The sequence below is a fragment of the Rhipicephalus sanguineus genome, chromosome 1 (assembly GCF_013339695.2).
Source record: "Rhipicephalus sanguineus isolate Rsan-2018 chromosome 1, BIME_Rsan_1.4, whole genome shotgun sequence".
Classification (NCBI taxonomy): Eukaryota; Metazoa; Arthropoda; class Arachnida; order Ixodida; family Ixodidae; genus Rhipicephalus; species Rhipicephalus sanguineus.
In genome coordinates this window covers 96,004,124-96,019,823 of record NC_051176.1, presented here as the reverse complement: position 1 = coordinate 96,019,823, position 15,700 = coordinate 96,004,124, and the positions used below count along the sequence as shown (strand labels likewise).

General features: G+C 43.6%; 1 protein-coding gene across 1 annotated transcript; it reads left to right on the top strand.

Annotated features, from left to right (window-relative positions):
* Positions 1-308: 308 nt before the first annotated feature.
* LOC119394253 (nose resistant to fluoxetine protein 6) lies at positions 309-14,629 on the top strand. The gene is made up of 15 exons (XM_037661543.2): positions 309-564; positions 1,225-1,436; positions 4,096-4,207; positions 4,730-4,814; positions 5,164-5,252; positions 5,702-5,881; positions 6,391-6,484; positions 7,184-7,270; positions 7,870-8,035; positions 8,385-8,467; positions 9,706-9,828; positions 10,975-11,095; positions 11,470-11,659; positions 12,861-13,003; positions 14,177-14,629. Exons 1-15 carry the CDS (start codon positions 441-443, stop codon positions 14,612-14,614), a joined length of 2,247 nt encoding a protein of 748 aa, XP_037517471.2. The 5' UTR covers positions 309-440; the 3' UTR covers positions 14,615-14,629.
* The last annotated feature ends 1,071 nt before the right edge of the window (positions 14,630-15,700 follow it).

Sequence of the window (15,700 nt, the reverse complement as noted above, 5' to 3'; positions counted from 1 at the left end):
TATTGCTGTCTTACTGGACACATACCGCAAAATGCGCTACCATAGTCCCGCAGTCCGGCATTCCAGGTGCTGAGCCGACTAGAGTCCTGAGCTCTTGGAATCCAACGGCTGCCTCAACTTCTGTCGGGACTGAGAAAGCTTTTCACCATTCGCAGTCCAGTAGTGTGCGCTTACCTGCACCAATTGTTTTCACGGAAACTGCTAGCTCTTCACCCAGTGAAAATGGACGCGCTGCCACATTGGCTACTTCTTCGAGGGCGACATGGTCAACTGCTCTCCTTGAATCGATGGGAACGGAAGCCAAGATGTCCGCGACAAGCCCCACTACCAGTAGTGCGTCGGACACAAAACCAGAAGAGCCATCTTCGACTGCTGCCAGTTCGCATGGACCACACAAATCGAAGTTTATCGAAAACTTGAAGGCCACGATTAAGTATATCATGTCGACCATGGGCAATGGGCTCACACGGAAGCTGCTACAAGCTGATATATCGATGGAATGTAGCCTCGGCATGCTGAAGTTCATGCGCGCAGTCCAGGAGCTCGAGCCGTGGGCCATGAGAGGTGAGTGTTATCTGGTTATATTCTACAACAGAGACACCTTGCATTTCATTTTAAAGCCACACTTATTCCGTAGCAAATTAGACATAATTTTCGTAGAATGGATTAACGTCTGGTAGGCGGGTAGCTGAGATTCTACCGCGAAACGCAACGCTTGCTGTGAGATTCTATTGCATACCAGGAGTGTGTGGTCGAGAGCAGGGTATGACGCTGTGTATTGTATGATTTTTCAGCGCTGAAGCCTCCACAGCTCGGCCATTATATTTAACTGAAGTTTACCTCTCCGACTAAGGCTCGAACAAGCCGCTAATGTTCCCACGACAGTTGGGGATCACTCTATAAAGTATATAATTACTTGCCGTTTTTAGCGCGCCTAACCATAGTTACATAGCTCAACATTGTGCTTTTCTGTGTTTAGCGGGACGGGACAGCGGCCTACGTCAATGTGCTTAAACTAGAGCGATATACACTTACGAGGTGCCTTATTCAAGGAGCTATGCACCGCTAAGCCTGTTGCACATTTTGTTTCTGCAAACTGAGTCTACATAACCGGCTGCTCTTTTGCGCGACTTTGTCTCGAGTCGTGTGAGTTTATTTTGTCCAGCAGTCCCGACGCTTAGGTTTTCATTAAGTGGTCGTTTCGTTACCTACATACTTATGCAGTGGTTGACTCTACGGCCAAGTACCCGAACGGCATGCTCCAGGCTTCCACGGCAGACCTGGGCGCTTACGACGAGTGCATCGAAACAGTTGTGCGAGACGAATACGGCGATGTGAAAGTGCGGGGCCAGTACTGCAACGTTCACGTGTCCCTCGGCGACGATCACTCCTTCATTGGCGACATACTCCCCGCATTTTTCTACTCACACAGGAGGGTGAGCATATTCTTTACTTACCTCATGGTTCCTCTTTCTTAGTATTATCTATATTTATTCTGCAGGAAATAGGAACATTCGTTCCTGTCTCCTGTAGCTTAATCATAAGGCTATGCTTTGTGATGAAATTTGCCTGACAGATGTTGGGCATAGGAGGACCCAAAAACTCTTGCAATAAGCCATAATGCTAACATGAAGCTTAAAATGTACTGACCATACCGATAAAATATTCGCTACTGAAGAGAAATCATCATCAGCACCATCAGTCAAAGGAGATTTTTGTTTACTTGTGAACCTCACCAAGAAGAACAGAAACGTCCTTCGTCTGACAGGTGCCGTGAGACGCCTAAGGATGCGGTCAGGCTCCGCTTACGTTCTATGCCGCAAGTTAAAAAAAAAAGAACGCATCGGGCTGATCTAAAGAATAGCAACACAATTTCTGATCTAACACTCTAAAACAAAAGATTATGGCGACGCTAGCAGGTTGAATGCTAAGCCGACACAAACTTAACTAATATTAGCCCTAACTGGTCTTTAAAAAGGCGAGAAGCAGCGCGAAATGCCAACGGTATTTTCTACATTAGGCGCAGCGTCACCCGGCGTCGCGAAGCGCTTATACAGTTTCGCCGGAAGAGCACAGCGCTGATTTTACATAGTTGGAATGCACTGCATGGCGGAGTTGCCGTCATTCGCTAATTACATGGGCCGCTATGTTGTGCAATGCTTTCGCGCAGCATGAAATGGCGGCCGCACTGACGGCGTGCGCAGTGTCGTGAACGCGACGAAACTGCTTCACTCTAACAAAAGCAAAGGTTCTTTGTATGAAGCCGGGGAGGTTCAGGGATAAGCTGAGCTCTGACAACCAACAATAATTTGGGGGACATACAGCTGGTTCATCTCAACTTGTACGGCGGGATCTGTTAGCAATGGTTCTCACAGCCATCACAGCTCCCTTGCATCCTGCCATCTTCACGGCACCACCGGCGTCTGTTCCCATAAGGCAGCATTTATTCATCAATTTCTCCGCAAGAAATGCACGCCGGTGACGTTGGACGACACTCTTACGTTGCCGGCGTCCAATTTCTGAGGGTAAATCGCGCAACGGTGCGCTGGAGGGCTGTGCGAACCCGGTATAAATATTCTCGCCCAATAATCCTATAAAGGACAAGCGTATCTCCTCTGCGTGATAGTAGAATGAGACAAGCATGCATCCTTGCACGGGATCGAGAAGTTACGTATAAGCTCCACCAGAATGCATTAGTCGTTGTTTACCATTGTTTAAACACACTATTTTCTCGCAGTCCGATTACGGGGAAAGAAATTTTGCCTATCTGCTGTAGTAGTGAGAAGCACCAGCATGAACCTTAGGGACTAAGCACTGCCTTTGGTCCGTCTATAAATGACTATTTCCGTCTGAGTGCGACGCAATTTAGTCTATCAATGAGGGCGTGATGCGCACTTCCTAGTGTTTAGTCGGATAGACAACAACAGTGATTTTACGTAGCTAAAGTTGCGCTTGCAACCCCGCTCTCCCTAGTATTTGTCATAAAGTGCAGTTGCGTCTCGCACTGCATAGTTTCTTGCTTGCCGCGGTTCAAAGGACGACTTGAGGTGAAAGTTGGGGTTATTTGCTCTGATTTATTACGCTCTGCCTAAAGGAGAAAAATTTGAACATAAACAAGCGAGGAAACAGAATGCTTGTCTTGTGCGCTTCGTGCTCATCTTGTCCTGCTTCGTTTTTAGTGCTAGGTAAATCTTGGGCTTCAAAAACAATGTATCCGCCCCACCAAGCCACCCTCTTTCTTTTCGCTAAAACTGGTTCTATGAAAAAGCACTCGACTATTCGACTTGTGTTAAAGCTGAAAGCAGTTATTCTGTTATCACACGGCGCAGCGCATGACCCTGAATGTGCCCAAAGTATTCTTTTCCTCATGTCTGCAATGGATGAGCGACATCTGCGGCAGCTGTGTTCATTGACAATTTACAAGAGAGAAAGTGTTTAGAGGTGCCACATAATGAAAAGCTAGCTCGTGGACATAGGAATGAGTAAACATGGGCAATAAGTGTTAAATGACGCCCTTGCAGCTTCTCGACGATGACGAAGGAATGCACTAAATTAATGAAGATTGAAACGATATGCCGTACGACAAACCACGATTTGAAAATGAGTGTTCCACTGCTTTGTCACGTCGAAACGATGTCACACAGGAATAGCGAGAACGAAATGCCTTTGTTACGTTTCGTGCACCCTGCACAGATGACGCTATGTGAATACACGACGTTTTCATGGAAGACGGAGTGCAAAGGCGGCCCTCCAATTTGCTTTCAACGAAAACCTTTCACAAACGGGATGCTGAGTTTCTGTTTGACGAGATTTCCAACAGTATACGTCCGCAGAACATGCGCATTCGATCATTGGTTCCTTTAAAGGCGAGCTAGTTAACGATGCATTGCCATTTCTATTGACCATTTAAGAGCACTTTATGCATAACGACGTAGCAAGCCATGTTGTTTCGAAAACGCTCGGGTGCGCTATAGGTCGACGGCAACATTAAGACAGTCCTCCTTAGCCCTCTACAAGGAAGTTCTGGCAGCCTTTTTGTCACACTGAATTTGTTTCCTACTTTTGAACCATCTTTTCATTTTTTTTTATTATTAGGCCCAAAACTTTACTTCCTACGTGACGGACGAGAGGCTGCCTGGTCTACGTCTCGGCATGTGCTTCGTGAACTCATGTAACGAGAAAGACCTTACCAACATCGCCAAAACACGTACGTACACCTGCATTTTTACGATTGTGTTTGCGCGGGCGCGTGCCGCGGTAACATGCGAGTATACGCAATACAGAATTTCCTCTTGACACCACTTGAAAAACTGGATGGAGCATAGAGCAATGTTTTAAACTGATTCATTGCTTGCGATGCCGGAAATTCCTTTCCAGCCTTGTCGACTGGCCTAAAGGCGGTGTCAGCAGGAATGTGGCTTCAAAACGAATAGAAAATACATAGAGATGTTCGTAGACACTGTGCTTGCCTCAAAATGTCTCCTACACGAAAGTTTGTGGTGAGGCTGCAAGTAATTGCACTGATTCTTTCGCTTTCTGAATCCTAATCAGTTCAAACTAAATCCTTATACATATACGTAAAAGAGGAAGGTTTCCCGATGACAACAGTAAAAATAGCTTTTTGTGCAATTGAAGAAAGAAGACGGCTTTACGTGCTCTTGCGCGCATCCACGCAAGAAATGTTCTACTCCGCTGATACTTACTGTTTGTCTGGGACTCTCTATTGCAGTAATGGGAAACGTGGCCAAAATTGTCGTGAAGAACTGCGTGACAAACGAGGATGAAGGGATCAACAAGACACAAGCCTGGATAATGTAAGTGTATTCGTGTGCGTTTGTTTTTCTAGCTGAAATTTTAAGCATTTCATACCTACACAGGTGAGAATACGCCGAATGTGATAATGTCGTGTCGACATAGAATGGAGGAGCCGTCACAGACTCGTACGCACCGGAAGGCACACAGAACATTATATTGATGATAATGTAATAATAATTTACAAATGGTCATGAGATATGAGAAATAGTGCGGACGCTGATTTGATGTATTGTTACAATTGTACATTGCTGTAGTATACGCTGTATTAGAGTTACCCAAGTGAATAATGAATACATGAGAGATTTTTTTCCGTGCAATTTTATCTACATCACTCACATGATTTTTCAGAGGTTACTTGGCGGTCCTCGCGGCAGTTATTGTTGCGGCTACGGGCTTTGAGCTGCTCACGGAAAACTGGGACAAGAGATGCAAAAACGGTACGGAAATATGCTCGGAGTATTTCTATTAAAAAAAATATTGCGTTTCAATTGAAAAACTTGCAGATGCATTAATATTTCCTTCAAATGTCGGTACAAAAATAAACAACCAACTTGCCCTTTCATAACTGCAAAATAGCGGTGAATATTAGCAGATTTTCGTTTGCAGTGAATAACATGGCGAACTCCACAGATACAATAACGTCATCAATTTTTAGGGCGAAAAGAGAACATCAAGGGCTTTCTTCACGTTATTATGGCTTTAGGGGTTGAAAGTGCTTTGGGGGTCGAAAAATGTGTTGATTGAAGAAAATTCTGACGTTATTTAATTGAAAACCTAGAAATCAATTTTCTCTTCATATTACTACAACTATATTAACATTGTACTGTGTAGTCTATCAAATCATTTTTAAAGCAGCTTTTAACAGCATTTTTAATTTTTATTCTAGGTGTTCCATACAGGTGCGTTGTGGCGTTCTCAGCGTTGTCAAACACAAGGCTCATTCTGAGCGTCAACAAGGACAAAGATTCGGAAACTTACTCGTACCGCTTCATGCATGGCATCCGCTTCCTCAGCATCTTCTGGATTTGCCTTGGACATTCCTACGGGACAATCACCGAAAACATAAGTAAGCCTTCTTGCGGCATTTATCGTCATCGTGAGCAACTGTAAAAGCTTTATTACACGCGTTGAGACTATTAAAGTGTACTTTCAGAAAATTACGCTGACTGTTATCAGGAGTGCAGTAGTACTGGGAAAAGAGAAAACGGTTATCTCCAGTTTTCAACGATTCAGAATATTAAATGCCTACACTACCAACCTTGCTATTTAACCATTTCTGTCAGTACTTTCTGTTCAGCCACGCTAAACTGTTTTCCTGGCGTTTAAGAAAACAAGTGTAACAAGAGAGGAACTGTGGACACAAACAGGGCTGTGAATGCCAAAACATTTTGAGCGGCACGTCATGTATTAGCCATGATGAAGTGGTGCGGCTAAATTACTGTCGGCATTCGCGGTCCGCGGTATGAGTACATTTAAATTTAACCTTACTATTGCTTTGTTTTGTTATACATACGAACATGAATATGAGCATTGAAACGCTCTTCTCACAATATACTGCGGTTATCTTTATTTCAGCGAGGCTTGTGAACGCCCTTCACTACTTCGAGCACTGGGAAACACTGATTGTGACGGCTGGGTACTTGGCTGTGGACAGCTTCTTCTTTTTCAGGTAAGCCTCCAGCGATTACTGTAAGAATAAATTGGCAGAAAACAGGGAGGTTTAAACACAATTTGCTGGAGTGTAAATTATGGGATCAAAGGGAAGACCGGTCTTCGCCATCTTACGAGGAGCTCGATAAAATGTTAGCTTACAGCCAAGAAAAAGGAGCTTTTTCCTCACACGCTCTACAAGTTTAAGATGGCATTTTTTCCCGGACCAATACTGCTCGGTGTGAACCCCATTACTCGACGCGTTACTCGTTTCCTCGAGAATCCTGCAAGTCTTGACAATTTTTATTGGGTATCACGTCATGAATGCTGATCGGAAGACGTTACTTTCCTCGGAAACAACCATATTTTATTCTATAATTACCCTAGCACTTACATTAACAGAATAGAGGCACGTGATTTTCAAACGGACCCTCTCCCAAGGCTTCGTTTCTGAGATAAAGTAGGAACAAGTGCTGGCTTCACCTCTGCCGGTAAGAAGTTTCGAGAGCTTCCACTCCGTAATTTTTTATTAACCTCATTGGAGAAACCTTTTTACCACATTACTGTCGAAATATTCGAGAGATTGATTAGTTGGGTCGCATCTTGATATATCACGTTGTCTTTGTGTTTATCGTAGAAATCAAAGCCCGCAATATTAAAAAAAATTACGGTGCTCACATCTGGCTCACTTATAAATTTTTCTTGTTTTTTTTTACAGTGGATTTTTATTGTACTACACCCTCAGCAAACAAAAGCGCAACCGAGTTGTCGTGGCTGTGGTGGCAATCATCAGAAGGTACATAAGGTGAGTTAAGGAGAAGAGGTTGGAAGACTTTTCGCTTTTTTGGTTAGGCATATATTTAAAAGCAATGAGATTTGGCAAGCAGTATAAAAAATTGATTCGCGCTGCTGCATTATTAATGGACCTGTTAGTTTTCAAATTAACTGCGCACAGTTAACTACGTGGAAGAGTTTTTCATGACCCGTTTCTCATTGCTCAATATTAATTTCAGTGAACTGATGCCAACCCGCATACTTTTCTCTTAAGGTTGGCGCCTAGAAATAACTGCCTGAATTGATATCAGAATTATATTTGCAAAAATGAGCAGTAATATTTACCAGAGAATTGTATGAAATATTGAGAGATTAAATTATTGACATCTTGCGCTAAAGGAAAATCTTAACTTCACGTGGCGCATTGCGTAAAAAATGCACGCAAAATAAAGTAAGATAAGTGTATTAATAATGCTTCATAAGGAATTGATTTCAGCGGTGTGAGTACCTAAGCAAATTAAATTTCTGTTATTTGAGTATTGTCTGTGCCTTTTCAGCTTCAAACGTTCATGTGCGGATATCTCGATGCGCTGACTTTTCAATCGAAGTACAATTCTCTTCGACTCGCAGGGCCACCGTCCCACTCTTCTTCATGATCATGTGCATGTACCTGCTGCCGCTGATAGCGACGGGACCCAACTCGAAAGAATTCTACAACAAATTCTACGCCGAAATGCGCAAGCACTGGTGGGACTTGCTCTTTCAGCTGCGTAACTGGAGGGCGGACGAAGAAGTGGTGAGTGCGCGCCTTAAAGCTACTATTTCCTGAATTCATTGTTAAGTTGAGGGATACGTGCACGTTCACCTTTGCTTACAATAGCAGCAGTGTTCTTTACTGAGTGGCAGAGGAAGCATCACTTTTGGCCGTGGTGGATATGAGTGCAATTTGGCAAGACAGATAAAAGAAATCTTAAAAGACGAGATAAACAGCAAACAAACGCGTACTAGCTGCAAGAAAAAGAAACAATAAGCAAAATTATCGTGCCTCGGACGAGATCACCCAACGAAAGTTTTGCACGTGCTGTACCGTGTATATCTTGCACTGTCCATTCTGACAACGCAGTTTCTCTTGTTTTCTGTTCTAGTCCACCATGCCTCACCTGTGGTACCTTTCTGCAGACTACCAGTTCTTCCTGGTTGCGCTGATAATTATCCTGGTGTTTAGAACGTAAGTATTTGAATATATCTTTGGAAGGCAGACTAGCAGAAACATTTTCACTGATTGCGTGCGGTGCCAAGAAACAGTCCATTAATGGTACAGGTCTTTTAGTGATTCTAATCAAAAAAGCATAGTTTAAAATGAGGGGGTCTCTCTTGTGGGTGTGTGTTCGCGCTGTTACTCCCTTAACCTACAATGAACCAACTCGCTCAAAATGAAGTATTAATGTCCCTCATAATCATACCATGGCTTTGGGGCGTAAAACCGCGACAATTAATATTATCTGTGGGGCAAACGCACAAAGCGAATTTTGCGTTCATTGAGAAAGTCCGCTTAACACGAGCAGTGATTGGCTTTGTGCGTTCGTAAGGAGCCGAAGCAAAAGAGATTCACGTTGACGTGGTCGCGGTGTACGGTGAGCGTGGCGAAGCTTATGACTGCTGTGAAAAGGTGGAGATAGACTGTAGCCGAGCAGTCTGCGACAATGAATAACGGAGTGTCTCGCCGTCGTTAGATCAGTAAACACAAACTGATGCGCAAGTAGAGGCATAGTGATTGATGACCAACTGAGAACTGTTCAACAAACAGTGTAGCCACGTGAATGAACGATCACATTAAATTCTTACCGCAGTCACATCAATTGCTTCGACTAATCTCTGCTACTTCATGCAAGTGCTAACTTCATTTACCCCCTCCTATTGTTGCACGAGCGACTGACTGTTTCATCTGGTGTACTAAAACATCCTGATATTGGAAAAGCCCATTTTTTGGTTTATATACAGCGTGCGTTGATGCAGAACACGTTATTTAGAATTGGAGTCAGCGATGAGGTCATGGAATTCAATTCTCTTTCATGCTTGCGGTACTTTGACAATAATGTGAACACACTGTTTTCTCCGTCGTAGAAAAGTCAGGCGTGCATACACGGACACAAGAGAGGGAAAACAGACAACAAGAACGCCGACTATCGAATGATAAGTCTTGGTGCATGCTCGATACATTTAGTTTAAAATAGCGCAAAATTGCGCAATGTTCCATGCAGGGACATTTTGGCTTCTATATACACAGCGTCCATGGGGGTTTTTGTGTGCAAGTTGTTACTGCAAAGTTAGAATTTTTTTATTGCTGAGTTTTTTCGCATGTTTAGATAGAAGCAGATATGTTTACTGTGCATCCGTTTCCCTGAGGGACGCGTGTACTTCACACGCAACGCATCAGCAGTTATTTTTCTTCTAATCTCTTTGCAGGAGAAAGTGGCTGGTTGCGTTAATCTTCAGTGTGTTATCGCTCGTGTCTTGCGGCATCGCTGCCTGGCAGATATATGGGACCAACATGACACCGTTCCTTGTGCCAGTGGCAAGTGAGTTCGGGTAAGTGCTAGTCTTTTTGTGACAGCCGTCGTGATCGAATAACTTAAGGCAGGTATCGTCATAACCGCTAGTCATCTACGTGACGGGATTCAAGTTGCCATTGTTTTAGATAAGGAGACGATTATAATGACTCAAAAGAGGGTGCTGCACTGGAACTCTCCCTGTAATGAAGTGCAGTTGTCCTGCGACACAAGGTGACTCCAAGGGGATAATTAAGGTGGGGTGAGACTTTGAAAGTGAGTTTAAAAATTTGGCTGTACAGTACTGGTAATAAAAGCTATGGCTATACGATTTGCAAGGAATTTTAAAGATAGACACACGCTGCATTGGAGCTCAATATTAGTTTTAAATTGTATTTAGTGTTTTTTGTTTTATTAGTTTTTCTAAATGTGTACTTTTTATCTTAAGATCAGCTATCTGCAGAATATTGCAATTTTGTACAAGGGCAGGTACCAAAGCTTTACAGAAGTGGAACTAAAATTATGAGAGTACAACAAAAACTGGGTTTGTTGTTTTTTTTTACGTTCGTCAATATATGACACTTTCCACATGTGAAAGGGTTTCTTGATACTAAAAATATACAAATGCACCTAGGCTACTGACCTTAGTTCCAGTTACGTAAATACCACTAGCTACCACGTGTGAAAAATTTTGTTGGCTTATGCTTGACACTTCCTGCAAAAATGGTACACAAACTCCGAAAATGTTGTTTCGAGAAAAACGCAGAGATTACGTAGGGTTACACCCACATTTGCTGTCATCGTGCCGAAAAAAAAGGACCAAAAAAATTTTTTTTTTGAAACCGGGAGCACCAAAATGTGACAAATTTTATGAAAGACAAAGAAATTCTCTGTCAGATGATTGCGAAATCTCAAAATCGAATTTTTTGCTTAAACGAAGTCCCATCCCCACCTTAAAGCAGTCGGGGCTTAGAAGTGTAGCCTGGTTGCGGTTGTGGCACTATTATGTGTACTTTCGAGGCCACCTCACAGTTCGTTATTTCAATAATCCCGTACGCTCCGCAATTTCATAGCGCTTGCTGTTTTCTACGCACATGTGTTTTTCGCGCAGTCTTGTCTCAAAACAGCCTATGAGAGCCAACTAGCTATTTCAGTAATTTCTTTATTACTTTTCTTTTCTCTGCAGTACTGTGATGGACACGTTGAACCACTATTACATGCTTCCATTCTACCACGGCGTCTGCTACTTCTCCGGATGCCTAACATTCCTCCTCGTCGAGAAATACGGAAAAACAAAAATTTCAAAGGTGAGTCGAGCCATAGTTAGCGAACTGCCTCGAAACTCTGTAAAGATGCTTTCGTTTATCATTTACTGCATTTGAGTAAAGAAAGAACGTTACTTGCTGCGACATAATAACCAAAGCCAATACGACTTATGGCAGGTGATATTCCAAAAACAAAACACAGTTTGTGTGCCATAGCTGTAAACATAAACCAAAATTGCTTACCTCGGTGATCCTTAAGAAAAGCACTTGTTGCCAACTGGCGGCACAGGGAATAGGGTAATACTACTTATTTTCAATATAGCCCTGAGTCGTCATTGCCTCTTGTTCCCTACCTCCAAATTACCTTTCGTGGTTTCCTTCCGGTAACTAATTCCGTCCATGCTGACTCTACACAGATGATCCAGGCGTCTCTGTGGTGCATCAGCTTGTTCTGTGGCCTGTACTGCTTGTTCATGAAGATCGAGTGGTACCGAAGCAGTGAACGGGCTGCCGAGTCCAAGCGCATGTTTTACGCTTTCACTGACCGTATCCTGTGGTCTATTTGTGTGGCGTGGTTTGTCTTCACCTGCTCTACTGGCAGAGGAGGTAAGTTTACATGACTGGAGTGTAAACTCACATGCGTGTGTTTTAGTTTCTCATTAAGTATATACACTCTAACGAAGAAAAAAAAAGAGTACCTGTTACTCTTTTTCGTGAGCCCTGACCTGCTGCCACACATGTAATCTATTTAAAGATGCACGTTAGCTCTCTTTTAGAGAGTCGCGCCTCCCACAACTCTCCGAAGAGAGTATAATCTCCAAAAGAGAGTTATATATTTCGGAATTATATATTTGGGAAAAAGGGAATTATATATTTGGTAAGTCACGACTCGCAAAAAAAAAAAAAGTAAATGGACTCTTTCTTTTTTTTTTTTCGAATAGCCTAGTCCTGCGGTTGACTCCGCAGGACTAGACTATCAAGTGCGCGTTTCACAATTATCGGGTGATCCAAAATGTCTTTGAAAAACAATCTCAAGCAGCTTCTTTGTTCGCATATTAGCTTCGATAGCTAATGGCGCCTCGAAGTTGTGTTTTCTGGAGTCGTTCGCTGCAAACTTGTTACGTATCCGTAGCACGTGCGGCTGCTTTCCCAAGTTCAGCTCGTGCTTTTCGGTCGCCCACCATTTTGTGAGTAAACACATCCGAAGAATATTAGGACTAAGTTGCACCAGGAAACAATGTGCCATAAACATTTCGCCGCTTTACGGCCACCTGTAGACACGGCTCTTCGTATCCATGTCTCCCCCGCAAACATTGCGTTCAACGCAGAACTAAGGGCGAAGTGAAATGTACTGGATGTGCACATTTTTTAATAAGTCTGCGCACGTCAGTCATTTGGAACACACGGATGTTTACAAAATTTCCGGCTTGAATAGTTCATTTTTCGCTTTATGAGCGTATTTACGGCCGGGTGAAAGTCCTCACAAATATTTAGTGGAAGTAAAGCTGCGAGCCCATGAAATGGTGTTGGTTGTGGGCAAGGGCTTTTCTTGCAAAAGGAAAAAAAAAAAAGTAACTTTGATTTAAGTATGATTTGAAGTTGAAGAGTGAACAAACAACTATAGTTCTAAGATAACACCAAGAATGAAGGACAATGTTGCTTCTATACGTTTTCTGACGTAATAATAAAGCCCAGTTATATAAATGACGAATCACGATCTGAAGGAATGTATGTATGTTACAACTCGGGTTCACCTTCTATATTGCATTCCGCATTCTGAGTATTTTTTTGCTTGGAACAAACGCAGGAATCGTCAACCGCTTTCTGTCCTGGAATGGATTTGTGCCACTGAGCCGGCTGTCGTTCGGCGTGTATCTCATCCACTCGCCGTTCTTCATCCTCATGTACCACATCGCCAGGGAACGTGTCTTCTTCTCACACTTCACGCTGGTGAGTCTAATGGGAAGGGACTTATGGCTGCCTCTATCTAACGTTGCGATATCGGCAACTTGAATACTAACCTAGGCTCAACTAATTTTTGCTAGAAGCGCAGTAGTATTTTAGCTCCATGAAGTGACTTCAGTGGTAGAACACTATATCATTGAAATTGAGCAACTCAGCCTGATAGTCAGTTTGGGGAGAAGCACACGACGCAATTTAGTGAAGTATTATGACTGACACAGGTTGCACAGCTTAATAAATCTCGAAAAAAAAAAAAACTTGTACTATGTTTGCGCTTCATTCTGACTTCACTATCAAGCTGTGTATAGGGTGCTTGCATGCGCGAATCTGTAAAACTGTATTTGTTTTGTTAATCGTAACTCCGGCAACCGAGGATTCTCATTTGCGACGAGCACGTCACGATGAGCCGCGCTTTCTTTCACCATGCATCTTAGCCTAAAAGACACGGTTACATGACGTAAGGGAAATCCCGGAAATGAGAGGGACATCTGCTTGCGGATGCAGGGCTCCAATACTTGAAAGAGGTTTCCAGCTTTGAAAGTGTCGTACTGTATTAGCAATAACGTGAAACTGGTTTGCCCAGAACGCGGCGAGCTAAACTTGGTGTAGAGACAAATTGCGGTTGGGGACTCCTCTCTAACTGACTACACTATACGATCGTTTCGATGACTATGTAGGATTGATATGAGCCCAGATTGTGTCTGTTGTTCGTGCCAACTACTGCGTGTTACAACTACTGCGTGTTATTTGAAATAATAGCAGGAATGTGTGCAGTGAAACGAATTGCTGTTTACTGAGGCTCTCTATGGAGTATCACAAAACACATGATTGTAAGCATGGTGATACACTTTTTTATTCACTAGTGAAAGTGCTAAAGCACAGTGCAGTGCAGGCGTCGGTATTTTTCGATGAAGTGCAACTCATAACCCTACTTGAGAATGAGCGTAGTCATTGTTCTTTCATGAGTGCAAATATTTCTGCAGAAAAAAAAAAAACGCGTGTTCAAGAGTAAACTGAACCAGTCAACCAGGATAAATTTGGTTGATTTTCTTTCATCCGCTGCAATGTGCAAAGTGGATTAGATTTCATTGCAAGAAAATGCTATCGAGAGAAAATTTCGTGCAACTCAGTTCCACGCTCACTGTCGCCCCAACCGTGCAGGTATCCCAATGCTTCGCGGTCGTGGTGTGGAGCTACATTTTAAGCTACTTCCTCTTCATCGCCTGCGACGCTCCGACGGGACAGCTCGATAAGTTGGTGTTCATGCGCGAGCGGCGAAAGGAACCGTCTCGGGCGGGCGTCGTGGCCAATGGCGTCCATCACAAACGGCAACAACAACGCCAGGGACTTGCCCGTCGGCATCATCGAGGAGGGCCCGATCAAGAACTACTTCTCCGGGATTGTGCCTCCTTCTTTAGGAAGTCGCGACGACGGCTGCTGCGCCGAGAAGAGTTGCCGCCTGTGATCTTTAAAGCACGCCAACAAAAGCACGCTCGTTGTTGTTGGACAATCTGCTTGAGCAGCGGCAATATTCCGACGATCGATGCTTCTCCGCGCGGCTACTGTATAGTTTGCACTCGCTCCCCCGGCCTAGCCTAAACGTTCTGAGAGAAAAAAAGAACGCAATGGGCGAACCTATGTGTTCGGTGCCATGACACGCGCAGGCGAGCAACTTAATGTGAGGAAGCGTTACGCCGCATTTCAAGAGCGTTACCGCGAGAAGAACTCGTGCCGGGGGGGGGGGGGGGGGGGGGGGAGAAAGAAAAAGCCCGACCGGTTTTCGAAGCTGATTGCTTTCGCTGACGTCTGCGACTACGTGGCTTTTGCAACCGAACCGAGTTGAGTCATTACGCGTCACCTAATTACCAGACGCGGAAGCCTCGCTCGGGAAAGTTTTCATAGGCGCTAATATCATCGTTTGCGTCACACTTTGGTTGAACCGTTAAATCCCCTACCGGCCTGCCGATGGCTCAGTGGTAGGTACGAGCGATGCATGTGGAAGCCTCCACTCCCCCATCCTCCCCCTTTTTCTTACTTTGCAAAATTCAATTCACATCGTCGTATCGATAGGTGGTCACATCTAAGAAGGGACCGCTTGCTATTTCAACAGCGTCAATATGTCCTGCGAGAAAAAAATGACTGAGATATGTGTTAGTCACGTTTGTATTACACATCAAAGAAATCTTGTGCCGGTATTCTTCTATGCTTAGCGTTTATGAAGTGAAAAAAAAAATCCCGATGCTTTGGTAGGGCTATCCCGCTTACTAGGACTAGGTGTATGAGGCAAGGGCGTTGGTCCGCATAGTCTCACTTTCGCCCATAAAAGCCTGATGCGGAGAAAGAAGAAAATGCTTGTGCGTGAGTGACAACATCTTAAATATTTATTTTGTTAATGACAAACATTCGCACAGCGCGCATCACTTTTACATTATCAGCATACTGCATTTTTTCACTTCAGTGGAATGAGAGCCTATTTATATCGTCATACGACCCATGCGCGCGGTGCTCTGTACATAACTTGTAAATAAACTGTGCCATCTGTTCTGAAACAAACTTGTGGAGTTGTCTTTGCGTAGGAGACTTGTAAGATAGCTCTAAATATACACGTTGTAGGACATCGCATTGCATTTACAGCATTCGATTTTTTAGAAACACATCCTCAGCGAAGAGGATTAATATCTGATG

Coding starts and splice junctions, on each gene's coding strand:
- LOC119394253 (XM_037661543.2), top strand. CDS start 441: ATGTCGACCATGGGCAATGGGCTCACACGGAAGCTGCTACAAGCTGAT. Junction 565..1,224: donor CGAGCCGTGGGCCATGAGAG/GTGAGTGTTATC, acceptor ATACTTATGCAG/TGGTTGACTCTACGGCCAAG. Junction 13,004..14,176: donor TCTTCTCACACTTCACGCTG/GTGAGTCTAATG, acceptor CCAACCGTGCAG/GTATCCCAATGCTTCGCGGT.